A 26,938-nucleotide genomic window follows, 5' to 3' on the forward strand; every position below is an offset into this window, starting at 1 on the left:
CAGCACTTTGAATCAGACTCAGATATGCACAAGCAGCCTGTGCATTCAGGCCAGAATCAGTGTTATATATATATTCAGATCTTCTGGTCCTTGTTATCCATCTGGCTGTCTTATTTTGCACAAGCTGCAGTTCTGAACTGTCTTCAAAGGCAGCCCCACATAGAGCACATTGTAGTAATCTAACCTGAAGGTTATCAGAGCAAGAGCATAGACTACTGAAGCCAAGTTATCCCTGTCCACAGAAGGCTACCTAAGCCTCAAGTGATAATGATGGTCGCAGGAAAACCCCAATCTAGGAAACAGCTCTTTCAAGGGGGGCTCAGCCCCATCCAGATCATGCTGAATGCCCTCCATCTGGTCAGAAGAAAACCCACCAACAGCACCTCAAATCTTGTCTCGACTGAGCTTCAGTTTATTAATTGGGCAGTGGGTTGGACTCGATGGTCTTGTAGGCCCCTTCCAACCCTACTAGTCTATGATTCTATGATAACCCTTATCTGGTCCATTGTTGTAGTGAGGCACTGATTTAGCACATTTAGAGCCTCACCTGATGAGGATGCAGAGGAGAAATAGAGCTGCCTGTCATCAGCATACTGGTGGCAACGTAGTCCAAATCTCCTGATGACCCCACTCAACACTTTCATGAAGGTGTTAGAGACCATGAGGGCCAAAACTGATCCCTGTGGAACCTTATACCGGGGAATCCATGGGGCAGAGCATTATTCCCTCAAGGGCCACCTTCCAGACCTGACTATCCTAAGAGTGAAGCCACTGTAAAGCAGTACCCGCCCTCAGACAATCAGCCAAGAAGGATATCATTATCATGAAAGCCACTGAGAAATGAAAGAGAATCAACAGGATCACACTCCCTGTGTCCTTTCCTTACATAGGTCATCATACAGGATAACCAAGGCTGTTTCCATGTCCAAACCCAGCCTGAACCCTGACTGAAATGGATCCAGGTAATCCATCTCATCCAAGAGCATCTGGAACTGACTGGCAACTACCCACTCAAGGGCCTTTAAAAAACAAAGGGTGGTGGTGGGAGAACCCCTTCTTACCTACATCCCGATATCTTCTGGGCAGGTGTTTTGATTCAGCAAAGCTTATCAAGAAAAGACAAGAAATGAATGTTACCCACTTCATGGTTCCAGATTGTTTAGGGGCTTGAGTGTGCAAGGCAGAAAGAGCAAAGGGGAAGATGGAGCCTTTATACTCTAAAATGCATGTTGGGTTAATAACTACCCATCATATATCTTATGTATGGGCAGGACATGACATACTTCTGGTAATAATTAAAATATATACCTTGTCCGAAAAAGTCCTGCCAAAGCCTCCCCCTCCCTCCAGAATCAGGACAAACAGACATTAGCCTTATCGTCCTACAAATAAGTTAAGCAAACTCTTTTCTTCATTACCCTATAACTCATGTATCAACCTTTCCCCTCTCAATATTTTGACAAAGGTGAATGGAACTGAGGTAAGTGGCCAGTGGTTGTTTGTCAAGTTAAAAGAGCCCAAGTTCAGAGCAGAGCTCTGGCACCAGTTCCCAAGGCTGTTGCTGACTAAACATCACCTCTTTTTTAACAGGGTCTAAAAATCTGGATCGGAATCAGATGAAATGTAGGGTGGTGTTAAGTACCTTCCTGCTAAGCTGTGCATGTCAGGAAACATTCCCTCAATTTGGGAAACAACAATTCTCATTTATTACATTTGGGAATTAGACTATTTCAGAAGAGCAATTTTCTGAAAGCAGAAATGCCACTATTTTTACTCATTCATCCCTGGGGGTTTGGGGGGAATCTTACTATCAGCTGCAGAAAAAAAGAAAAACAGAATTTGGGGCCTTCATGGAACTTTGCAGTACATTATGAACACTCTCTCTCTCTCTCTCTCTCTCTCTCACACACACACACACACACACACCTCTCTCTCTCTCTCACACACACACACACACACACACACACACAGACTGTTGTTGCAGGTCCCACTTTTCGGGCTGCCTAAACCCCATTGACTTCAATACACTCATAGTCAACATAAAACTGTATCTGTCATGTAGCAGTCAGCTTTTGTTGTTGCCTGTAGTCGCTTTAGTATTTGACAGTTATATGAGTGATGATAAGCAATAGGAAGTGATATTGATCCTTTGCATCAAGGAACAAGACTGGCTTTGTATCAGGATTCCTTCAAGCATGATCAAAAGGGGTCTTGCATTAATGGGGGCTGTTAGTGGTTAAGACGCTGAACTGCAGACCGGAAGGTCAGCAGGATAGCAGTTCTAGACCCGAGTGCCGCGTGACGGAGTGAGCTCCTGTCTTCAGTCCCAGCTCCTGCTAACCTAGCAGTTTGAAAGCAAGAAATTGTAAGTAGACAAATAGGTACCACTTCAGCGGGAAAGGTAACAGCGTTCCGTGCACCTCGGTGTTCAGTCATGCCGGCCACATGACCACGGAAGCGTCTTCGGACAGCACTGGCTCTTCAGCTTAGAAATGGAGATGAGCCGCACACTCTAGAGTCGGACACGACTGGTTGGGGACACCTTTAATGTATTACAGCAAAAGATCCCATCCAGAGAGTTTTTATGAAGAAGAGTATTATAAAAGTGATGAAGGGCCATTGTTTCCTTCTGTGCGTGCTTTGTTGTCTGTGGGGAGTCTTGTTAGTAGCGGGAGGAGAAATGGGTATCTTGATCAGCATTGAGGGACATAGAGGAGCCTGAGCTACTTGCTTTACTTTTCACATGGTTATCGGCCACTTTTTACATCAGCTAACAAGACAACATTTGCAGGAGTTAAATGCTGTACTGTACTAGAACAGCAAACAAAAACCTAATAGCATCAGATAATAGGTCTGCCATATCTGGTAGATATGCTGACTGAGAAACAGCAAGTCCTGGGCATCAGGTCTACCTAGATAGGTAGACCTGGCTTCTGATAAAGTTGTATACCAGGTGTACCCCACTTTTGTTTCTCAGCGGGTAGATCTGGTCTCTAGATAATGTCTTTCTACTTCCCACTGAAACCCTCCATTCTTTCTCTTACTCCCTTCACCCCAAGGGCCATTACAGACTTGAAGGGCTTGGTTCATAAGGGGCTGGGGAGAAGGGGGCAGGGTTACCTGCTCAGCCTGCAGTTCATTCCTATGGTCTGTTCTGCAGGCAATGCACAATAGATCCAGGTTCCTTCATAACAGGGTCATTTACTACTACATTAAATGAGAGAGAGAGAGAGAGAGAGAGAGAGAGAGAGAGCGCTCAGACTTCTGAAGAGGTGTGTGGCAAACTGTCTCAGCTCCAAGAACTGCACTAAAATAAAGGTGAGGAGATGCTCCATTAGGGCCTCCTGCAAGTAGGGGTGCACAAATTACTTACCCCTAGGGATGTCAGATAATTCTGCCATGGATTCCAGTGAGAATCTAAAGAATCTGGCCCCCTAGAATCTGTGGCGGAATGGCCTCCTGCCCCCCCGCCCCCCCGTGGAATCTCCCTGGGATGGAACTTACCTGAGGCGGATGTTGCGGCGGCAGCAGCTCCGGCTGGTCTCCTGTCCGGCCGCAGCCGGGCTGCTGCGGGTGCCGTTTGCGTTCTTGCAGCTGTGATAGGCTGTGTAAGTATTTACGTAGCCTATCACGGCAAAGAGCAGGGACGTAAATGGCAGCCGCTATGCCATTTGTGCCCCTGCTCTTTGCCGTAATAGGCTACGTAAATACTTACACAGCCTATCATGGCCGCTTGCAAGGACGCAAATGGCAGCCACTATGATGGCCGCCATTCGCGGCCACAGCAGCCCAGGCGCAGCCGGAACTCCAGCTGCGGCCAGCCCCAGCCAGCGGCTATGCAGAGCGGAGCCAGCCGGGGAGGATTCTGGGGGGAGGGACGAAGTGCCTCCCCCCCCACCGTGGATGCCCTGGCATAGAGCCAGGTGAGTATTTCGTACATCCCTACTTACCCCATTCTGGTCCGCGGCATCTGTGGGGTGGGGGAGGCGATCCGGCGGGGGGGGATTTGCGGCTGCAGACCAGGGCCAGTGGATGGACCGGATGGCAGACACCAGGTAGGGTCCATCCTGGAAGAATTTTGCAGGGTGGCGGGGGGGATTGCTCCATTCTGCCACAGACTCCGGGGCAGTCCGTGGCGGAATTCTCTAACGTCCCTACCTGCAAGAGCAGAAAATAACAGGTTATCTTAAAGCTCTAAACATCACAACAACCTGCTCTAGCCCGCAATAAATTCTACTGCTGCTGCAATCAACTTCACAGCCCTATCTACATTTCCCAAGAACACCAACACACCAGGAGACTGGATAACAACACAAGACTACACTGCAGAGTTGCCATACATGACTCTAACCTCTACCTTGACAAAATGAGAATAACAGCACTGGCCTGATTTGCAGGACTTGGGTAACCCACACTTTCTCAGCCACAGCCCTGCCTCCTGCCATATGGGTAGAATACTGATGAACTTTATCTGTGTGCCGTGCATTGTCAGGGTAACGTTTCTCACATTTATATGCCGTGGGAAAAAGAATAACAAGACCTGAGTTAGAAGGATCTTTGGTGCTGCCTTTTGCTTTTTGGTAGACACACTACTGCCCAATCTCAGTGACACTAAACTCCTGGATATCTAAACATATTTTTTTTTGGGGGGGGGCATGTTCAATGAGGCTGCAATTACTTCCTAAATGGAAAGACCCCCAAAAGGCTCAACACAACTGGAAGGGTTAACACATCCAGATAGTGTGTGTGTTAACCATTGCTACAACTTCAATACTAATACTGAAAGACAGGAGCAGACTAGTTTCCCACAGCAAGAATAGGAAGAACAGTGGCTGCACATTTTGCTTCATATCTCAGGTTCTATGGGGGCTAGAGACATGCTTTTTCAAAAAAAGAAAAGAAAGGAAAGGAAAGGAAGCTAGTAATCTGAAGATTTTACCTTATCTGGGGGGTGGGGATCTGCCCCCATACCCCTTCCTGCGGATTCACATTGATGGAATGGAGTATGTTGGAAGAGGGCATGGCTGGCTGGCTGGCTGGAAACCAGAACTAGATCACTCCATATTGCAATGTTTTGTTGCAGGTCTCACTTGTATGGTTACTAATTGACAGCTGATATGCAGTAGCGGTCACTATTTGACTGATAGCCGATACATGATTTGCAAGAGAATGTAACAGCTTTTATCATAACTTATATCATACCCAACAGGAGAATGAACTGTTCAAGGAGCTAGCACTGAGTCAGTTTACTTACTGGTCCATAAGTGCAACTGCATTGTCTTCAAAGGCCTTGCAGTTCTTTTCTGCAATTAGTTTTTGAAAGGGAGGAAGGAATCCTGTAGTTGCATTTTTATGCAATAGAAAGCATTCCTTTCTTTCCTGATGGACTTTCCCACACAACACCCCATAGATCCATATTTGTTGCCCAAAGTTTATCTAATAGACAGAAGGCAAACAGTGTCTTAAGTCATTAACCATGCACTGGGACTAGGGATGTATAAGAATTTTATTTTTACCAGCAAAACATGAGAGCAAAAAAGCAAAAAAATGAAAGCAAGCACAAGCATGTGCCCACCAAAAATATCCACAAATTGTCAAATACATGCTGGCATTTCACTCGTTCTTGATTCCTCTTATCCTTTATATTAAATATAAATATATACATTATATTTAAGTATAAAATATCCTTTATATTAATTTTCTTAATTTGTGTAAATTTCCCCAATAATCCTAGGGATGTACGAAAGTCACTTACCTTTCTGCAGCTTGGATTCACGGGGGGGGAAGGGGCTCCATCCCGCCCCCGGAATCCTCCCTGGGCTGGCTTTGCTCCACAGTGGCTCCGCGGAGCTGCTGGCCATGGACGGGTTGCTGCAGATGCAAATGGCGGCGGCCGTAGCAGCCGCCATTTGCATCCTGCGAAGCTGCCGTGATAGGCTCCATAAGTATTTACGTAGCCTATCACAGCAAGCCAAAAAACAACAACAACAGTGTACGCAAATGGTAGTGGCTACGGTGGCCACCATTTGCGTTCCCTATTTTTAGCCATTTTAGCCTACGTAAATATTTACATAGGCTAAAATGGCTAAAAATTTTAGGGAACACAAATGGCAGCTGCTGTAGCCGCCACCATTTGCGTATGCTGTTTTTTTTTTTTTGGCTTGCCATGGTAGTCTACGTAAATATGCAGCCTATCACGGCCTCCACAGGGACGCAAAAGGCATCTCTGCGTTAGCAGTGATAGGCTACGTAAGTATTTAGGTAGCCTATCACGGCTATGATGAAGAAGCGAATGGCGGCTGCAGGGCAGCCGCCATTCACAAGTCAGCACAGACAGCAGCAAGTAAGTGCTCCATTTCGTGCGCCTTTCGTGGGGTGGGGGCTGGGGGGGCTTCGTTCTGCCATGGATTTTGGGGGGCTGAATGCACTGGCATTCGGCCTCACCGAGATCCATGGTGGAATTCTCTGACATCCCTAAATCAGGCCTGCTTTAGTCAATGGACAAAATCTTTGCAAATTTCAGGAGGGTGATGGAAACCTCCCATTGAATTTCTGCTTGGTTTGCTCAAGTTTCCCATTTGTGAAGTGAGCAGTGATTGCAAATGCAAATGGGAATTGGGCACACGTCGAACTGTGAGACGATGTTCAGAAAATCCTAGCAATCTGGAACTTTGCTCATTTGCCCATTCCTAACTGGGACTTTGTAGATTGACACTAAACTTGGGTTTTTCTGGATTTTTTTTTAGTCAATACTAGGAATGAGGTGGATTCCAATGTCTGAAATGGGGCCAACATATTCTGAAAGGATTCGGGCATTCCCAAAAGGGCTTCATGTGAAACAACTCAGTAGCTGAAGCAAAAGGAAGGGGATAGACGAGAAGAGGATAGAAGTGCCACCTGGTTGCTTCCGTTGATTAATGATCTTGGATACAAGAGCATAGAAGAGGGTAGAAGGGGATAGAAGTGCTACCTGGTTGCTTCTGCTGATTAATGATCTTGGATAGAAGAGGATAGAAGAGGATAGAAGGGGATAGAAGTGCCACCTGGTTGCTTCTGCTGATTAATGATCTTGGATAGAAGAAGGTAGAAGGGGATAGAAGTGCTACCTGGTTGCTTCTGCTGATTAATGATCTTGGATAGAAGAGGATAGAAGAGGAAAGAAGGGGATAGAAGTGCCACCTGGTTGCTTCTGCTGATTAATGATCTTGGATAGAAGAGGATAGAAGTGCTACCTGGTTCCTTCTGCTGATTAATGACCTTGGGTGTGATCATAATGACAGCAGAGTAGGCAAGGGGTTTAGAATGGCTAACAGCACCCAGAGTAATAGCAATTAGATCACTGCCCTTCAGTGTAATTGGCAGGGAGAATACAGAAAGTTTAGTAGTTCCTAACTTTGGCATGCTCTGAAGTTTTCAGATTAAATACATCTAATTCATCTTGGAATGTAGCCAAAAATGAAGAATCAGGATGAGCTATGTACCTGATTGGGAGGAGTTCACCAAGCATTACCATGAACAATTAGTAAAATATTCCAATTACAGGTGGAGTCACTAGATGTCTGTTTCCTGCTACTAACAATTGATAAGAAAGAGAGACAGTGAGTTGTCCAAAACCAGACATTCAGTCCCTGGCAGTGGTAAGATCTGCACACAGGTTTCCCCAGTCCAAGTCCAGTGCTCCCTCTAGCCAAGTTTAGGAGTTGTAGGAAGTATTAATAACAAGCAGGTGCATGGTTTCCTTGCACTTATGCTTTTATGCATTTCCCTAAGCAGAACAGCAAACGGGCCACCCTCCCCGCACAAGTCAAAGTTGACACTGAGAGAGAAAATCCCATAAATCTCTCTCCTCTCTGTAAGCTGGCCACTCAGATATAGGACAGACAGTGCACCCCCTTTCCCATGGTCATCAACTGTGCACACAGCACCATTATGGGAAACCAAGATGGGAGACTTTGGCCAAGCAGCAAAGAGAGCATAGCAACACTGGGTCACATACACATGGCTAGATCAGGTATTGCCTAATCAATCAGAGCTGCATAATTAGAAAGACTCGAGAAAGAGGCAACACTAATCAGAAATGCAAGCCGCTAATGCTAGAGTGATTTCTCCTCCTAAATTGGCATGAAGCACCCAATTTGGCAGGAAGCACCCCCCCCCCCGCCAAAAAATGCAGCTGTCTTTACAAGCAGCTTCACAGAACAAGTTCGAGGCCACGGTGAGCCAGCAGACAAGCTAATGTGAGTAGGGATGGATGGATGAGCAAAGGGCTGGATGTGCCTGATCTCTTCTGATCTTGGAAGCTATGCATGGTCAGCCCTGGTTAGTACTTGGATGGGAGACTGCCTGGGATCAGGCTTCCTGCATTGAGCAGGGTGCTGGACTCGGTCTTGTAGGCCCTTTTCAACCCTATGATTCCATGACTCACCACCATCCATCCTCACTAGGTGCTCAGCGACCTTCTGCCTCCTTCCCCTACTCGCTGCGCTCACCACTGGACGTCCTGGTGAGCAGTGGTGTAGTGGTGGCAGGTCGCGCTGGGGCTTCACTCCGGGTCTTTTTTTGAAGCCAGCCCCTGGCCAGATTGCTGTCTGCTAGGGAAGGAGGAGAGATCAGAGGGAGTGCGGGCAGCTGCCTCTTGGCTGCCACTCGTCTATGCAAAGCCAGCCAGACAAAGGGAGCGAGCAAGAGAGGGAGCCTGAGGGAGCTTTGCAGACTTCTTCCACCCCCCCCTTTTCCTCCTCAACTCTTGGCTTCTCCGCCCGTCCCTGCTCCGTGCCTGCACGCCCGATGCTGCCCTTGTCTCCTGCAACACTGGCCACCTGTTCAGAGCTGCTGCTGGCCATGGTAGCGGGGGGGGGGGGTACCACTATTATTTTACTTATGGGGCAGGTTGGCTGGTTTGTGCCAATTTTTAGGATGTATCACACAGTCCTATGCATGTTTACTCAGAAGTCAGTCCCACTATGCTCAATTGCCAATTGGGCTTTCTCCCTGGTAAGTGTGCACAGGATTGCAGCCTTAGCTGCCTTCCCAAGATCTCTATAAATTTAATTCGAAATAAGCACCCACTGGATTGCAATATTAATTCTTGAACATTAATTTCTACACTAAGCAGAATTGCCAAATGCAACCTGCTCAGTCAGCTACACTTTTTGGTAGAAGGCTGGCATGTACCTGGGTAAACAAACCCTGGTGGAGGGGAGGGAAACAGAAAAAAAAATCAGTTGAGGGAAGGGGAGAAAGGAGGGGTGTGTGTGTGTGTGTAGTTCAATCCAGCCAGGAGTGTGGATGTTTCTGTTGCGGGATGGGAGAGAGATAATGAAGGAGCGTAGGGAAGGCCTCTCAGGCATGAAGTGTCCCATCTTGCAAGGTGCTTCCACAGTTGCTTTCATTCATGACAGTTATATCCATGTTCCCTAACTGCCATGGCAACCATAACCATGTTCATGTGTTCAGACAAATGTGTGAGGACTTAAATGGGGTAGAGAGTAGTGCTGTGCTGAAAATTTCTCCCACATTCTTTTCTCCCCCCTCCCTTTTTTACCATTCTTATTCAATCTGCTAGAAAAGGAATTGCTTTTGAAAAGAAATTCAGAGGAGGAGAAATTCCGGAGAAATTCTTGTCAGTTGGGTTTGGGATTCTTGTGCTTACCTGACTAATGAGGTGGCTGAGGAGTGTGTGTGAGTGTCCTGTCTGTCTTTGTACAATAATTCCTGTGGCAGCCTGTAGCCTCCTTGGCTTCCCACACTTCAGTTAAAGCCATCATGAGGAAGACATCATGAGGCAATTCCTCCCATGGGGCTTTTCAGTTTCGGAAGTGCAGGTGGCCTGGGAGGCTGCAGAGCAGTGGAGAGATGCGGATGGGGGGGGGTCCTGCCAGATTCCCAGACAGAATCGGGTGCCTGTAGCCCTGTACCATCCCTACTATCAATAAGTATGAGACTGAGGATAGTCTGGAAACTCTATTCTGTACTCTGCCAGGAAAATGTTTTCCCCAGGATAGTGCTGGCACACTTCTTGGCCCTCCATGAACTCCCTGACTGTTGGAGACAAATCTGCAGGCTTGTCATCATTTTCCACATTGACTAGGCATTTTCCTTGTTCCCACAGGGGTTTGTCACAGCAACCCTTCAGTTTAGAATAAATGGTATCTTGGTGACTACAGACATAGATTGTCACTTCTGCCTGTAAAAAAAAGAGGTTCACAAGCAACTTCTTTTTTGAAGGAAGTACCTTTCCAACTCTAAGCTGGGAAGCTCTGGAGTCCCTCTGAAGTTGGCAGGTCTTCCTGCATAAGAAGATTACTATTGCTCATGGTGGACAGGTTCCCTGAGAGATCCCCTTGCCCTAGACTACAAGGCGTTCCCCACCCCTTTGATGACATGCCCCCTCCTGCAATGTGCAGGGAAGTACTAAATGAGTCCTAGTTCATACTGGCAGACGTAAACTGAGGCCCTAGATGCTTGTACCCAGTCCAACATAAATTGGCTGCCCTAGCCTAGAACATGCCCTAGGAATACCCAGAAAAAGGCAAAGTACACTGGCACATCTGCTGAGGTAGCTTGGCAGAGAATACAATGTACAAAGGATTCCCTGAAAGCACACTCTTTCAAATCCATTGTGGTTTTATGTTCAATTATTCCTCAGCAAGCTTCCAGCTGTGCACAGCACTACCACCCTTTGGCCTCTTTTCCTGAAATTAAATTCCAAACATTCTTGCTAGAAGAAATGACTGTGGACTGTGGAGGACTATTGGGCAACTCAGGGGGTGGGGGAGGTGCCACCATAACTGTGGTCATGGGCACGGGGAGGTATGGCGTTGGGGGATTAACAGGCCAGCTGAGGAGAAGAGGGGCTAGACACCTTACAGCTGTCCCCTCTTCTGGTTCTTCCCCCAATCTGATGGTTCCTGGCAGCCTTACCAGTCTGCCCTCGGGTCTGGTGCTGCTGCTGCTGAATGCCAGGTCGGCCCAAAATAAGACCTCCCTCATCCATGTTTTGATTGTGGATGAGGGGGCTGACCTGGCATGTATTACTGAGACCTGGGTGGGGGAACTGGGAGGGGTCACTCTCTCCCAGCTGTGCCCTCCTGGGTACTCGGTGCAGCACCAACACCGACTGGAGGGTCGGGGAGGGGGAGTTGCCGTGGTCTATAGGAATTCAATCTCCCTCTCCAGGCTTCCTGCTCATTCGAGTGGAGATCTTGAGTGTTTGTACCTTGTGTTGGGTACCCGGGACAGATTAGGGATTCTGTTGGTGTACCGCCCACCCCGCTGCCCATCAGACTCCCTGCCTGAGCTGACGGAGGTGGTCTCGGACTTGGTGTTGAGGACCCCCAGGATGATGGTCCTGGGGGATCTCAACTTCCATGCCGAGGCTGCTGTATCCGGGGCAGCTCAGGACTTCATGGCCTCCATGACAACCATGGGGCTGTCCCAACATGTCATCGGCCCAACGCATATAAAAGGACACACGCTTGATCTGGTTTTCTCGACTGGGCAGGTGGATGGTGATCTGAAAGTGGAGGAATTAACATCTGTCCCTTTGTCATGGTCAGATCACTTCCTGCTGAGGTTTAGACTTCTGGCGGCCTTTCCCCTCTGCAAGGGTGGGGGGCCTATTAAAATGGTCTGCCCCCGGAGATTAATGGATTCCGATGGATTCCAGAGGGCTCTGGGGGATTTTCCTGCTGGTATGGCTGGTGCTCCTCTCGAAGCCCAGGTCGCTCTGTGGAATGCAGAGATGACTCGGGCAGTTGACACGATCGCGCCCAAGCACCCTCTCCCTCTGAGCAGAGCCCGGCCAGCTCCTTGGTATACACCTGAGCTGAGGGCAATGAAGCAAGAGGGGAGACGGCTAGAATGCAGGTGGAGGAAAACTTGTGCTGAGTCTGACCGAACACAGGTAAGAGCCCACTATCGAGCCTACTCTGTGGCAGTGAGGGTGGCAAAGAGGCAGTTCTTTTCCACCAGCATTGCATCTTCTCAGTGTCGTCCAGCGGAGCTTTTCCGAGTGGTTCGTGGCCTGTTACATTCTGGGCCAGGGAGAGAGATGGTGGAACCCTCGGTAGCACGCTGTGACAAGTTTGCACAGCACTTTGAGGATAAAGTCGCTCAGATTCGTCATGAATTGGACACCACCATTAATGCAGTTCCATTGGTAGAGGCGTTCAGAGCACCGTCTGGTCCAGTTTTATTGGATGAGTTTCAGTTACTGAGGCCTGAGGATGCGGACAAGGTGCTTGTCCAAGTCCGATCGACCACTTGTGTGCTTGACCCTTGCCCTTCATGGCTTATTAAATCAAACAAGGAGGGGTTGTCCGGCTGGGTCCAGGAGGTTGTAAATTCCTCCTTGAGAGAGGGAGTGGTGCCTGCTGCTTTAAAAGAGGCAGTAATTAGACCACTCCTGAAAAAGCCTAATCTGGACCCAGAGGATGTTAACAATTATAGGCCAGTGGCCAACATCCCCTTCCTGGGCAAGGTGCTTGAGCGGGTGGTTGTAGGACAGCTCCAGGCACTCTTGAATGAAACGGATTATCTAGATCCATTTCAATTGGGCTTCAGGCCTGGTTTTGGAACAGAAACTGCCTTGTTCGCCCTGTGGGATGACCTCTGCTGGGAGAGGGACAGGGGGAGTGCGACCCTGTTGATTCTCCTGGACCTCTCAGCGGCTTTCGATACCATCGACCATGGTATCCTTCTGGATAGGTTGTCTGGGTTGGGAGTTGGAGGCACTGCACTACAGTGGTTCCGCTCCTACTTGGATGGCGGATTCCAGAAGGTGGTGCTGGGGGATTATTGCTCTGTGCCATGGCAATTGTGCCATGGGGTTCCACAGGGCTCTATTTTATCCCCCATGCTGTTTAACATCTACATGAAACCGCTGGGGGAGGTTATCCGGAGGTGTGGGCTGAGGTGCCATCAATATGCGGATGACACCCAGCTCTACCTCTCTTTTTCATCAAACCCAGGTGAGGCAGTGGCTGTTCTGAACCAGTGCCTGGGCACGGTAATGGACTGGATGAGGGCTAATAAACTGAAACTCAATCCAGACAAGATGGAGGTACTGTTAGTGGGTGGTTTGTCTGCCCGGCTAGGTGATATTCAACCTGTTCTGGAGGGGGTTGCACTCCCCCTAAAGGATCAGGTTCATAGTTTGGGGGTGCTCTTGGATCCAGAACTGTCACTTGAGGCACAGGTGAACTCAGTGGCACGGAGCACTTTTTATCAGCTTAGGCTGGTATACCAACTACGCACTTATCTGGACAGAGATAGCCTAGCTACAGTTATCCATGCTCTGATAACTTCTCGTCTGGATTACTGCAATGTGTTATATGTGGGGCTGCCTTTGAAAACGGTCCGGAAACTTCAGCTGGTCCAAAATAGGGCAGCAAGATTGTTAACAGGGACTGGCCTGTGAGCTCATATTACGCCAGTACTTTTCCAGCTGCACTGGCTTCCAGTCCATTTCCGGGCCCGATTCAAAGTGCTGGTGTTAACATTCAAAGCCCTTAACGGCTTGGGGCCAGGTTACCTGAAGGATCGCCTCCTCCCATATGTGCCTGCCCGGACCTTAAGATCATCATCAGCGGCCCTTCTCCGTGAGCCCCTGCCAAAGGAAGTGAGGCGGGTGGCTACTAGGAGGAGGGCTTTTTCTGTTGTGGCACCCCGGCTCTGGAATGAGCTCCCTAGTGAGGTTCGCCTGGCGCCTACATTGTACTCCTTTCGGTGCCAGGTGAAGACCTTTTTATTTTCCCAGGCTTTTTAGCTTTCTAAATTTTTATTTTTGCTGTTTTAAATCTGTATTTTAAATTCCTGTACTGCTGCTAGGTTTTATTGTGGTTGTATTGTTATATTGTGGTTTTAATGTTCTATATATTTTAAATTGTTTTATTGTGTGTTGTTTGGTTTTAATTTTTGTGAACCGCCCAGAGAGCTTCGGCTATTGGGTGGTATAGAAATAAATAAATAAATAAATAAATAAATAAATAAAATGACTGGGTCAAAAAAAAAGCTGTGGAGTCAGGGCAGGGTGGTTTGAAGGCCCAGTGCTTGAACTCTATAGGACACTGCAAGATTATATGTATGCTCACCAGCTAACAGTTGACACAGAGTAAAGTCCTGGAGCCTCCTGTCAGAATCCCTGGTATGAGACTGCTGGTGCTTTATACACAGGTCATTTTTCCATTGTGGGAGCCACCCATTTCTCACTGCTCAAAGTCATTTAGCCAAAGGCACATGGCAGGTAATGTCTGCCCTTAACCTCTTGACACCTGTACACTTTTCAGATGTTAGATCCACTCCTTTGGAACATATACATATGGTATTGGAGGGTGTTGCAGGTTTCAGTCCCATCCATCCCTCTGTAAGCACCTCACCAAATTACCTACACATCTATAGCTGTAATTGTGCAGACACATTACAGCTGTTTTCAGAACCTTGTGTTTCAGACTCCAGCTGCATCCATCCATCCATCCATCCATCCATTCATCCTTCTGCAGTCACATTCTGTGGTCACATCCAATTACTTATACACCTATAACTGTATAGACATATTGCAGATGTATCCAAAGTCATGTGTATGGCAGGGGACGATGTCTGTTCCAGAAAGGTGGAACCTGCCCTTCCAGCATTAAATTAATGTTTTATGGCAGATCCCATACTACTGAAAAAGGGGGCTTAAGCTGAGTGCCTCAGCCAAAGCTGTCAACATGTGAATTCTCTTATGTCATCAATTTTCAACTGTCTAAAGAGGATGATGACATGTGGTTTTCTTTTTTAAATCCAATTGCTGAACGCATGCTCAGAGTTTGGAAATAAAAGGCAGGCTAAAACAGCAAAATGGGGGTTACTTTTCCAAACATTTAACAACTTGTTGGTTAGATATAAGTGAAATGATATGAATAAACCTTACACTGTCAAGCAAACACTCCAGCGTATGACCTTTGCAGCACTCAGCATGGCCATGTGCAATATCCCCAGCAATCTTATTAATAATTGGAAAATCAGCCTTGGGAAACTTCTGGACCATCTGGGCTATTTTTCTAGAAACAAAACCAATGAAACATCAGGATTATTCAAAGACATGTTCCAAATAACACCTTAATTTATTTCCAGCAGGATCAGCAGCATAATCATAATTAGGGCCTAATGAATAAGTCTATTCCTTGTCTGTGTCAGTTGTATTCCATGGGCTTCTTCACACGGAGCTTTTATCCTGCTATTGAGATTGCTTACTCATGGAAGTTTATGGGTCCTTTAGATGATGTTGTTGACCTCCAGGGCATCTCCTGCACTAAATGACCTTTATTCCATTTTTTTAAAACATCGGAGATAATGAGCTATCAAATTACAGTGCTTGAGTTCCACATGAGTTCCCTCTGTGAAGAAGGAAAGCCGCAATAAGAGGAGCTAGACCAATTAAACATATGGGAGACTCAGATAAGGGGGGAAGGCGGGAAGGAAGCACGGGTAAAGGGAGTCTGTTGTGATCCTGCATTTAAAATGGAAGCAGAAAGCCCAGTTTTAAATGCGGGATTTTAGGCTGGTGTAGAGATGCTCCATGTATTCAATCAGAACTCTGTCCCATCCTATTTCTGCATCAGTCTTCAAATGTTGTTGTTGTTGCTGTGTTTTTGTTTTTAAAGAACAATGCACAGAATTTGCATCTGAACTCATGCAGTTTTTGTTCCAATCCACATATTAGTCCAAGAATTGCAAAGTAGGTTGGTTAGTAGGGACAGTCAGCCAGAATGTAGGTATAGTAAGTTATAATGCAGTAATTTTAAAGGATATTTAGTGAATGCATTTGGCTCTCTTTTAAGCTTGGTTAATACATACCCTTTGGAAATGTGGGTGGCAATGCTCCTTCGCATATTTGCAATTTGGAAGGTCTGTATTCCAGCAGCACCCAACTTTTCAGTTGATTTATCAGTGCTTTGTCATCATTCTTTCAAAGAAAAGAAAAGAAAAGAAAAGAAAAGAAAGGAAAGGAACTGCTACTGTCCTGCTCCAAACCTTCCAAATTATTAGGGATGTTAGAGAATTCCACCACAGATCCCGGGGGGGGGGGGCAAATGCCAGTGAATTCAGCCCCCCGGAATCCGTGGCGGAACAGCGCCCCCCCCAACGAAAGCTCCGTGAAATGGAGCCTACCTGGCTCTGGCTCCAGCTCTGGCTCCGGCGGTGGCGGCTCTGGCTGCTGCCGGGTTGCTGTGGCTGCAAATCATCCCTATGCCAGCGTAGGGATGCGTCCCTATGCCAGCCCATGATAGGCTATGTATATATTTATGTAGCCTATCATGGCTAAAGCAGGGACGCACATGGCATAGGGGATGCCATTTGTGTCCCTGCTTTAGCCATGATAGGCTACGTAAATATTTACGTAGCCTATCACGGGCTTGTGTAGGGATGCAAATGGCATCCCCTATGCAGGACGCCATTTGCGTCTGCACCAGCCTGGCAGAGGCTGGGGGCCCTGCTGTGGGTTGGCCTGGCTGGTGGCTCTGCGGCCTGGCTGCGGAGCGGAGCTGACCGGGCAGGATTCCAGGGGGAGGAATGGATCGCTCCCCCTACCTGTGGAACCTGACAGAGCCAGGTAAGCATTGTTTCATAAACCCTACAAATTATGCAGAAGATGACTCCAACCCATTTGAGGGAATGTCTGGCTGGCTACCATGTTTGGAGTTGAGACATGCCAGGTTATCTAGCCAGCCTAAGAGGGTTTTCTGATTTTAATTGTTGTGCCACTCTACAATGTATGGATTGGCTTTGATGCTTGAAAATTTGGAACAATAATATGTTTTATCCCCAGACACCTTTGAAGGGTGCATCTGCCTTCTACTTGTAGCACACGATGGTCCAAATGGCAGTGGGTGACCCTTCAATGTGGGGATGTAATACGAGGAGTTTTGCTCCTTTCTAACACACAGTTCTATGAACATCTCCCAATCCAAGTGTGCATTCACTTGAAAGATACACTGTGTTAGGAAGATAATGGACAGACAGACGCACGCACACAAGAACATCTGTCACTCTATCATCAGTTGAGCTTATTCCCCCATCCCCCAAAGCAAACAGACTTACACTCCCATCAAGACTGTTTCTCTAGATGTCTTCAGGATGAAACACATGCGCCCCTGCCACCAAATGGCTTCTTTCAGTTGATGCAAGTTGGCTGGTGCCTGATCCCCCCCAAAAACATTAAAAAAATCTGGGGGAAATGTCTTTTGATTCATTAGTGAAATACAAACAGCAGGCTGGAAAGCAGAAAAAGCAAAATAAACGTTTCCTCATAGTGCCCTGCAAAGTTTGGAGCAAGATGCAACCAAAGTTAACGCACTTATAGGTTTCACTGATTTCAATAGGGGCTGTTCAGACACAGCATTTCACTCAATGGGGATCAAGAGTTGTTAACTGTCTAGATCAATCCCATATGCTGCAGTCATTATAATACCTTGTCCAGGGCTGCTCACCCATTCTGTGGGGCCTGTAACTTCAGATATCACTGCTGCACTCTCTCTCTGGAACAAAGTATCCTTCTTCAGTCATACTGCACTTGTATACTGAAATGTGTCCTGGAAGTGTAATGTTGTCATAATTTTAGTGGATAAAAATGTCTTGATATGAGTCATCCATTTGTGCAGGATGGCCCAATGGCAGAAGCAACCTCAAGAGACATTTGGGGACTGTCACATTTCCAGGTGTGTTAGTGAAGTGGCCAAAGGTGATCTAAGAGGTAGGGACCAAGATTCCTTGCAATGTTATGGAGCATGCTTGAGTATGATCCTCTAAGACTTGTGGCTCATCCTCTGCCACATAGCAAGAAGTAGGGATGAACGAAACCCCCCTTATCTGGCTCCGCTGGGGGGGAGGTGCTCTGTCCCTCCCCCCGGAATCCTGGACGGGGGGGGAGGCACTCCACGCCTCCGCCCCAGAATCCTGGCCAGCCGGCTCCGCGGGGATTCCATGGAGCCGCTGGCCGGCTCCGCCTAGGGATGGCAGAGAATTTCTCCATGAATCTTCGGGAGGCCAAGTGCTGATGCATTCGGCCCCCCACAAGTGTTGGGGAAATTCTCCGCCGGCCCTCCGCCCCCCCCGGGATGGGACTTACCATGGCCGAATGTCCCTCTTGGCGGCGGGTCCCGGCGGCGTTTCGGCGGCGTTTCGGCGGGGGTGGGGGCGGCGGACAGTCTCATGACCGGCTGCTGCCGCTGCCATTACAAAATAAAATTAAACAAAAAACAAAAAACACACACCCGTGATAGGCTACGTGACGATTTACATAGCCTATCATGGCTGACTTTGGAAATCTAGCCGTGATAGGCTACGTTAATCGTTACGTAGCCTATCATGGTTTGTTTGTTTTTTTTCACTTTTTCTTTCGCGGCCGGGGAGACGGGGCGCTTCTCCCTGGCCTGAATTTCGGCTGGGCGAGGCGGGGCGCCTCCCCCCCGGACTGAATTTCGGCCAGGCGAGGCGGGGCACCTCCCCCCCACTGCAAAGCAAGCTGCGGGACAAGGTAAGTCCCTTTCGTCCATCCCTAGCTCCGCCAGCAGCCAGACATCCGGCCGCTGGCTAGCAGGGACGCAAATGGTGGCGGCCATAGCCGCCGCCGTTTGTGTCCCTGTAATCAGCCGTGATAGGCTATGTAAAGACTTACGTAGCCTATCATGTCTGGCTTAAAAAGAAAAAAAAACACGCATACGCAAATGGCGGTGGCTACGGCCACTGCCATTTGCGTTCCTTATTTTTGGCTGTCTTAGTCTACATAAATATTTACGTAAAGTAAGACGGCGAAAATATGGGGGAACGCAAATAGCGTTCGCTACGCTATTTGCGTTCCCCTTATTTTCGCCGTCTTATTCTACGTAAATATTTACGTAAACTAAGACGGCCAAAAATAAGGAACTCAAATGGCGGTGGCTGTAGCCGCTGCCATTTGCGTACGCTTTTTTTTTTTTTTAAGCCAGACGTGATAGGCTACGTAAATCTTTACGTAGCCTATCATGAATGGGAAAAAAAAAAACAGACTGCAAATGGCGGCAGTGGCGGCCGTTCGGAAGACCAGCCGCCGCCGCCGCCTCCACTGAAGCTGCCACTGGAGCCGCCACCGTCCGGAACATCCGCCCCAGGTAAGTCTCATCCCGGGGGGGATCCATGGGGGGCAGGGGGGTGGCAGGCCATTCCGCCACAGAGTTTGTGGGGCCAAATGCACTGGCATTCGGCCTCACCGAAATCCGTGGCGGAATTCTCTGCCATCCCTAAGCCTATCACAGCAAAAAAAAGGGAACGCAAATGGTGGCGGCTACAGTGGCTGCCATTTGCGTTCCCTTTTTTAGCTGTGATAGGCTATATTTACATAGCCTAACACAGAGAAAAAGGGAACACAAATGGCGGCCGCCATAGCCGCCATTTGCGTTCCCTTGTTTTTGCCATGATAGGCTATGTAAATATTTACGTAGCCTATCACCACCTCCTCAGGGATGCAAATGGTGTCCCTGTGTTAGCCGTGATAGACTATGCAAGTATTTATGTAGCGTATCACGGCTAAAATGGCAGACGCAGCTGCCATTCTCAGAGCAGTGTGAATGGCAGCAGGTGAGTGCTCTGTTTTGCGTGCCTTTTGCGAGGTGAGGTGGCATGTTACGCCATGGGTTTCAGGGGCTGAATGCACTTGCATTCGGCCTCACCGAGATCCGTGGCGGAATTCTCTGCCATCCCTATAGAGACAGAGATGACTCTGGTAGTGCTACTTAGTGATGAGAGAGAACCCACTCCTGTCTGGGTTATCCAGATGTCCCCCCATGCCTAGGGATGGCGGAGAATTCCACCACGGATTTCAATGAGGCCCCCCCGAAACCCATGTCAGAACGGCCTCCCACCCACCTGCCACCCCGCGGAACCCCCCCCCCGGAACGAAACTTACCTGGGGCGGCGGTGGCGGCGGCTCCAGCTGGTCTTTTGGCCAGCTGCTGTGGCTGCAAATGGTGGCCACCATAGCGGCTGCCATTTGCATCCTGCCATGCTGCTGTGATAAATACCTAAGGATTTACATAGCCTATCACCAGAGAGCCAGTGTGCTGTAGTGTCAAGAGTGTTGGACTATGAGCTGGGAGATCCGGGTTCTGGTCCCCACTCAGCCATGGAAGCTAACTAGGTGACTTTGGGCCTGTCACATACTCTCAGCCCAACCCACCTCACAGGGTTGTTGTTGTGAGGATAAAATGGAGAGGAGGAGGATAATGTAAGCCACCTTGGGTTCCTTGCAACAGGAAAAAAGGCAGGGTATAAATGCAATCAATCAATCAATCATGGCAAAGAGTAGGGACGCAACGGTGGCCGCTACGCCGTTTGTGCCGCTGCTCTTTCCATGATAGGCTATGCCACTACACCATTTGCATGGCTACCTTTACCATGATAGACTACGTAAATACTTACGTAGCCTATCACGAAAAGAGCAGTGGTGCAAACGGCGTGGCGGCCGCCGTTTGTGTTCCTGCTCTTTGCCGTTATAGGTTACATAAATACTTACATAGCCTATCATGGCAGCTGCTACGGTGACCGCCATTTGCGTCCGCAGCAGCCTGGCCGCGGCCGGAACTCCAGCTGCACACGGCCCTGGCCGGTGGCTCTGCAGAGCCACCATGGAGCGAAGCCTGCCAGGGAGGATTCCGGGGGGAGGGACGGAGTGCTTTCCCCCCCCCACTGCGAATCACACCTGCAAAAAGATAAGTGACTTTCGTACATCCCTACCCACGCCAGACCGTGCTCTGCTTGCTGGTCCCTCCACCTCCACCATGATCAACTTTTTAAAAAAAGAAATGGTGATTGGAAGTCTATGTGCACATATACCTATACATAAAAAAGTGCTGCGAATCACCCAGGCAGGAGGAGGAGGAGGTGAGGTACATGTCCCCACTGCTCACTAGCAGGAGACAGCTAGCTGGGGGGGGGGGTGTCATGAGATGCACCTTCTCCTCCTCCTACCTGGTCAGCTGTCAAGGACAGCTGACCAGCAGTGTTGCGCTTGCCCCCACAATGCTCTAGTTGTCTCCTCCTCATGAGCAGGAGATGGCTAGCAGTCCTTGGGGGTGTTTCCACAAGTGACTTTCCCCCTCAATTGACAAGGTACAGCAAGATCTCGAGGCTCCGATTCTCCTTTGTTTGGTTTATTGCCATAGGAAGAAACTTTGACCCTTTGTTATAGAGATCCTGTGGGTTAAAATGGGGGCTGGTTTCTGTCTTTGTGTTTACTGCTCTCTTTCCTGGCACAAGCATATGTGTAACTCCCATTGTGGTCAATGAGGCTTGCTCCTGAAATGCAGGTGCATCTGGACTTTCAGGGGAAAGGAGGAAGGAGGGGAGAGGGGGGAAGCCTCTCTTATTGGTTGAGCACCCTTGCCAGTCAGATGACATTCACCCCCACCCCCACCAGGAAGTATGTTCTGTGAAGTGATTTAAGAAGGATGCACTTAAACCACACTTTAAGAAGGATGCAGACAAGCTGGAGAGGGTTCAGAGGCAGGCAACAAAGATGATCAGGGGACTGGAAACAAAGCCCTATGAAGAGAGACTGAAAGAACTGGGCATGTTTAGCCTTGAGAAGAGAAGACTGAGGGGAGATAGGATAGCGCTCTTCAAGTACTTGAAAGGTTGTTGCAGAGAGGAAGGCCAGGCAGGATCTCTTCTTGATCATCCCAGAATGCAGGACACGGAACAGTGGGCTCAAGTTACAGGCAGCCAGATTCCGGCTGAACATCAGGAGAAACTTCCTGACTGCAATACGACAATGGGACCAATTACGTAGGGAGGTGGTGGGCTCTCCCACACTGGAGGCATTCAAGACGAGGTTGGACAGCCATCTGTTGGGGATGCTCTGACTTGGATTCCTGCATTGAGCAGGGAGTTGGACTCGATGGTCTCGTAGGCCCCTTCCAACCCTAGTATTCTATGATTCTATGATTTTTATTGTTCCAGACAACCTGCTCATGGAGCCCAAATGGACCACATTGCAGCAAAGCTAATTCCTTTTTAAAAAATCCAGTATTCCTCCATTAGCTTCTCCTTCTGTTGTTATGGAAACACAGCCATAGACAGCCGAGCAGGCAGGAGGTGGCAGCAGTGCAGGGCTGAGAAGTATAGCTCTTTGCTTTGAGAATTTTTCTGGAAAAGCTGAAATTTCAAGCTGCATCTAGCACAAGAAGTGCTTGGGCAAACTTTCTGAAATTTTGGCAGGTGGGACCCCCTCCATGTCAGCAGAGAGGTGCCCCAAGTTTCATGTGCTTATCGTGAAATCTGAAAAAGTGATGACCATTTGTGTTTTCCTATGCAAGTCGATGGGAAAACACCTAAACGGAGTGGTCTGGATATCCAAATCTCACTTCGGATCTGGAACCGGATCGAAGCAGAGGGGGTTCAGATCAGTCCCAGTCAAAGCGGGGCTGATCAGGAGGGTCCAAAGCGGCATCCAAAGTGAAGCAGAGGGTCAGCAATCAGCAACACGTAGATATCCGTAACTACAGCAATTTTTAGCACTTTGCTCTCACAGCACCTCATGGATTCCAGCAGCAGCAGCAGCTTATTTCTAGAACCTTTCCTGCAATCATGGGCAAGTATGCGCAATTATGGCAGTAATCTGTGCGATTTAAGGCTCCTCACAAAGTGGATATCCCTGTCACAGGTCTGTGTATGCATATATGGAATTCTTACCGTGAAATCATTTGGCAATGATGCACGGAACTCTCGCGGACTGCTTACTATGCTTAGAGCTGCCCTAGGGAAAAGTGAAACTAGATGAACCACATTCTTCTGGTAGTCCTCCCCCAGTCACTCCACTGCAAAAATGGCTACTCATATGGGGGTACCAGTCTACAGGCAGTGGGAAGAGGAGGAGGTGAAGGCCCTCCTCATTAACATCAAAAACAGTCCTGCAGTGGCCCTCCTCATGGGCAGCAACTCTTGCCGGAGCCTGAGGTACTGGAGACAGATTCAGAGAAGCATGGCCTGTGCAGGGTTCCCCCGCACCACCGGGCAACTCAGGTCCTGGTGGAAAAGGCTGAAGGTGGATTTCATGAGGCAGGGAATGGCTGCAGCAAAAGGGGATCACATCCCTCATAACCCACCCCCATTCTACTGAAGGGTCTGTCAAGTGTGGATGGCAGCAGGAAGGCCACGGTTTCATCGCCGCCATATGCCAGGTGGGTCATGTGGGTGTCTTCTATGCAATCAGTTGTTTCTGCAAATAATATGCCCTTAATGTAAGGGATCGTAATGAATGGCTGGGTGTATACAATCAGACAGGCTCCAACCTGACACAACTGAACATCCCACTCCACCCTCCATGTAGAGCCACTGCCACCCACTTGCACCCCACACAAGCTGCATATATGTGCTGGCAGTCACCCCAATGCTGCACTGTATGAAAGGCTGGTGTGCAGCAGGAGTACACATACGATATGTAACCTAACTGCCCTGCCCTTGTGTTACACAAATAAATGCAATCTAATCTTGGCTATATTTTTCCAGGTGAAACCAAAGATATGGTTGTTAAGTGTGTGTGTGTGTGTGTGTGTGTGTGCGCATACCTGAAGCAGCCTTCATGCATTGCTGAAACTGTGCACCATCATTCATTAGATTTTTCAGTGTGTCCCTTTTTGTGTAGCTGTTGTGTTTTTATTCCAAGAACAGGCAGCATGTAGCATTGCTTGTCGAGAGTGTAAGGGGACAATACTATGGCTGCTACGTAGTGGCTAGACGGCCATAGGATTGGTTGGTTTCTGGGAACTGGCCTTGGACCTCGTGCTCCGAGGTCAGTTCCCAGAGAACTGCTTCCCTGCCCCCTCCCCCACTGCCTCGTAGGCAGCACAGAACATTGCCAGGCTTATAAGAGCAGTGTGCAATGGGACAAAAGGGGGCATTCCCGGGGGCGGGAAGGGGAGTGCAGAAGTGCTGATATGATGCTTCCTATGCATCATCCGGCCTCCGCCCTTGCTCCGAGGTCCTGTGGCTAGGCAGCCAAAATGGGCCATCCAGCCATGAATACAGGGTGGCTGGAGTGTAGAGGAGAAGATCCCCTCTGCGCTCTGCCTGTCTTGCGTTGGATAAGTGGTCGCCTCTGAGTTTGGAGGTGGCTGCCTATCCCAATAAGGTTGCTCCCTCAATGCTCTATATTATGATGACATGATGACGGTACTGGTCAGCGGGGTCACAGACTGATATCCTTCCTGAGTCCTTATTCTCTGCAAGCTGGAGGAAGTGTGGTTTTCATGTACACCTAAGCATGGTTCCTTGCAGCTGCGTAAGCACAGTCCTGACCTGAAGATATGAACTAGACAAATCAGGAAGTTTCTAGAGAAGTAAATGCCAGGATTGTATGTTCCCATAGGGAAATTAAATGGTGTGGGCCATGTAGAGAGGCCTCAAGTGGAACTTACTTTGAAGATTGTGCCTCTTCTCATTGTGGTTCTTCTCCTCACTGTCGATGTCAGTCAGTGACACTGGTTGACTATGACAGTCACTCAAGGCACTCACAAAGACTGAAGCCTTTCTACTGGGGTTGACTGGTATGGGTAGGATAAAATGGATGGAGATTCTTCTGGCATCATATGGAACAGTGTATAACTATAAGTTTCTCTGCTACTTCCACAGAGGAACACCGGGGCCTGATGGAGGCCGAGGCGAGGCAGGAGAGGTGGAGGCGCCGTCGGCACCAGGAGGATGGGGAGGAATCACCGGCTGCTGCACCATCCTCACCACCAGCAGCAGCAGCAGCACCACTGCCGGCAGCACAAGCTGGAGGACCATTTGCAGCACCACCAGTGACACCGCCAGCAGGAGCCGCACCAGCACCACCACTCGCTGCTGCAAACCCATGTGTCCTGCCGGAGTCCCCTGCAGTGACACTCGGGCGGCTGGTGGGACAGGTGGCAGACCTGAGCAACCAAGTTGTGCAGTTGAGGCGTCAAAGTAAGTTTCACTTCACATCTTTCACTGGGTAGATGACTGCTGGATGGGTGACAGAACCTGTGGTGCCTTTTGTCTTTGTTGATGCCTGTCATGATGGCAAAGCTGTCTGTGTTGCCATGTTTTTCACTGATGATTCCTTGTTAGCATGGTGTAACTGTGTAAGTATATCACCCGAAGAAAAGATAGGATGAAATTGTAGTTACAACATGCCATCATCATTAGGGATGCTGGAGAAATTCAAGATGGATTAAAATGAGCTCAGATGTCTAAGAATCCGACCTGCGGAAACGGCTGCAGAGTGCCTCCTTCAGGCCATGCAGAGTCCGTGGACTTTCGGATGATTTTTTTTTTTTTTACTTTCCTGAAATTTACACACATTAATCCGTAGAAAAATACATATGTTTCTGCTGAGGAAACGTTGAATGGAATGGAGGACAATACACTAAATGTTACATACTGAGGTAAATAATATACATATTTACGGAAATACTTACGTAATTATTTACGTAATTATTTCCGTATTTTTCTGCATGGCGAGAAAGAAATAGTCGCATCTGTTTGTGGGTGGATGATGGAACGAAAGGCTCCTGACAATCCACAAAACACAGATGGAGCGGATTTTACACAATCCATACATTCCTAATCATCACCAGCAATAGTAAGTGGTGGCTGTGTGTTAAGTGTGTGGCTGTGTGTGTGTGTTCTCCATGAGCCACAGGTTTCCTCATGTGGTGTACATTCCTTCCTTCCACAGATGAGGAACTGACTCTGCAAGTGCAGACTCTAGAGAAGAGGGTGGAGAGATGGCCTGAGCCAGGCCCAGCATCAAGCAGCCATCCCAGCAGCAGCAGAGGACTGCCTGAACCAGCCCAGGGCCAGCAGCAGTAGGAGCAGTGAGACCTGCCCTGCCTGTACATGATGTAAATCATTATTTGAAAATGTATACCAATGAATGCTGTTCATGTTTCACCACACAAGCTGTACTGACTGCTACTGTACTTCTCCACTCCCCACCACCCAACTGGGATGCTGAAGTGGATACGGTTTGGTTTCTTTCCATTCCTTGCAATCCAGGCTCATTTCCTTGCCTGCTAGGGATGTACGAATCCCCTTACCTTGTGTCCACAGGTGGGGGGGGCGTCAGGGGGGGAGGCGATCCATTCCTCCCCCCCAGAATCTGACCTGGTTGGCTCCACTCCCTGGCGAGTCTGTGGAGCCACCGGTCAGCTCCGTTCCTCAAGCAATACGGCCGCTGTTGTGGTCCGTATCGCTGTCTATGTCAAAAAAGGAAATGATCCAGATGCAAATGGAGATAGGCTACTTAAGTATCTACATAAATAAAGATGTGTAGCCTATCGTGAGAAGAAACGGGGATGCAAATGGCATGGTGGACTCCATTTGCATCCGATCACTTCCTGGTTCTGCAGGACAGAATCGGACGGGAGGGGAGATTTGGCCCATTGCCTCCGGGGTGGCAGGGATGAGTACATTCGTTCTGCCATGGACTCCGGGGGGCCAAATTCACTGGAATTCGGCCTCATTTGAGTCTGTGGCGGATTTTGCAGCCATCCCTACTGCCCGTGCTTCCGGTACAAACACAGAGATGCTGTGTATGCCAGCCTTCCTCTGCCTCCAGCCCAGTTTTGCTGCAGTCCCGTCGCTGCCACTGCCAGTCCAGCAACTGGTGCCCAAGGTGGAATTTGCAATGGCCCACCCCCAAATCAAAGTTCAGCTCTAGGCTGAGGAGGCATTTGGTAAACCTGAGCAGCATTTTCCCCTGTTTTCCATCAGGCAACCCGCACACATCTTTGGTAGCAGAACTATTTTAATTTAAAATGGAATGTGCCCAAATTTATTTCCTTCCTTCCTTCCTTCCTTCCTTCCTTCCTTCCTTCCTTCCTTCCTTCCTTCCTTCGTCTTTCTTTCTTTCTTTCTTTCTTTCTTTCTTTCTTTCTTTCTTTCTTTCTTTCTT

General features: G+C 48.6%; 2 protein-coding genes across 2 annotated transcripts in view; one reads left to right on the forward strand and one right to left on the reverse strand.

Moving 5' to 3' along the window:
- LOC146341310 (alpha-fetoprotein-like) overlaps nt 1-1,184 on the reverse strand; it is a 47,776-nt gene extending 46,592 nt beyond the window's left edge. Inside the window, exon 1 of the mRNA XM_084807189.1 lies at nt 1,062-1,184. Coding sequence (XP_084663315.1) covers nt 1,062-1,146 — 85 coding nt within the window. The 5' untranslated portion in view covers nt 1,147-1,184. The remainder of the gene's footprint in view (nt 1-1,061) is intronic.
- Nucleotides 1,185-8,121: 6,937 nt separating this feature from the next.
- Nucleotides 8,122-25,939, forward strand: LOC146341311 (uncharacterized). The gene is made up of 3 exons (XM_084807363.1): nt 8,122-8,237; nt 24,649-24,966; nt 25,721-25,939. The coding sequence occupies exons 1-3, from the start codon at nt 8,122-8,124 to the stop codon at nt 25,722-25,724; spliced, it is 438 nt and encodes a 145-aa protein (XP_084663489.1). The 3' UTR covers nt 25,725-25,939.
- Nucleotides 25,940-26,938: the final 999 nt, after the last annotated feature.

The sequence above is a fragment of the Heloderma suspectum genome, chromosome 6 (assembly GCF_057233095.1).
Source record: "Heloderma suspectum isolate Gila_16-S chromosome 6, 16-S_ref, whole genome shotgun sequence".
In the NCBI taxonomy this organism is placed as follows: Eukaryota; Metazoa; Chordata; class Lepidosauria; order Squamata; family Helodermatidae; genus Heloderma; species Heloderma suspectum.

Coding starts and splice junctions, on each gene's coding strand:
- LOC146341311 (XM_084807363.1), top strand. CDS start 8,122: ATGAAGCACCCAATTTGGCAGGAAGCACCCCCCCCCCCGCCAAAAAAT. Junction 8,238..24,648: donor GAGCCAGCAGACAAGCTAAT/GTGAGTAGGGAT, acceptor CTACTTCCACAG/AGGAACACCGGGGCCTGATG.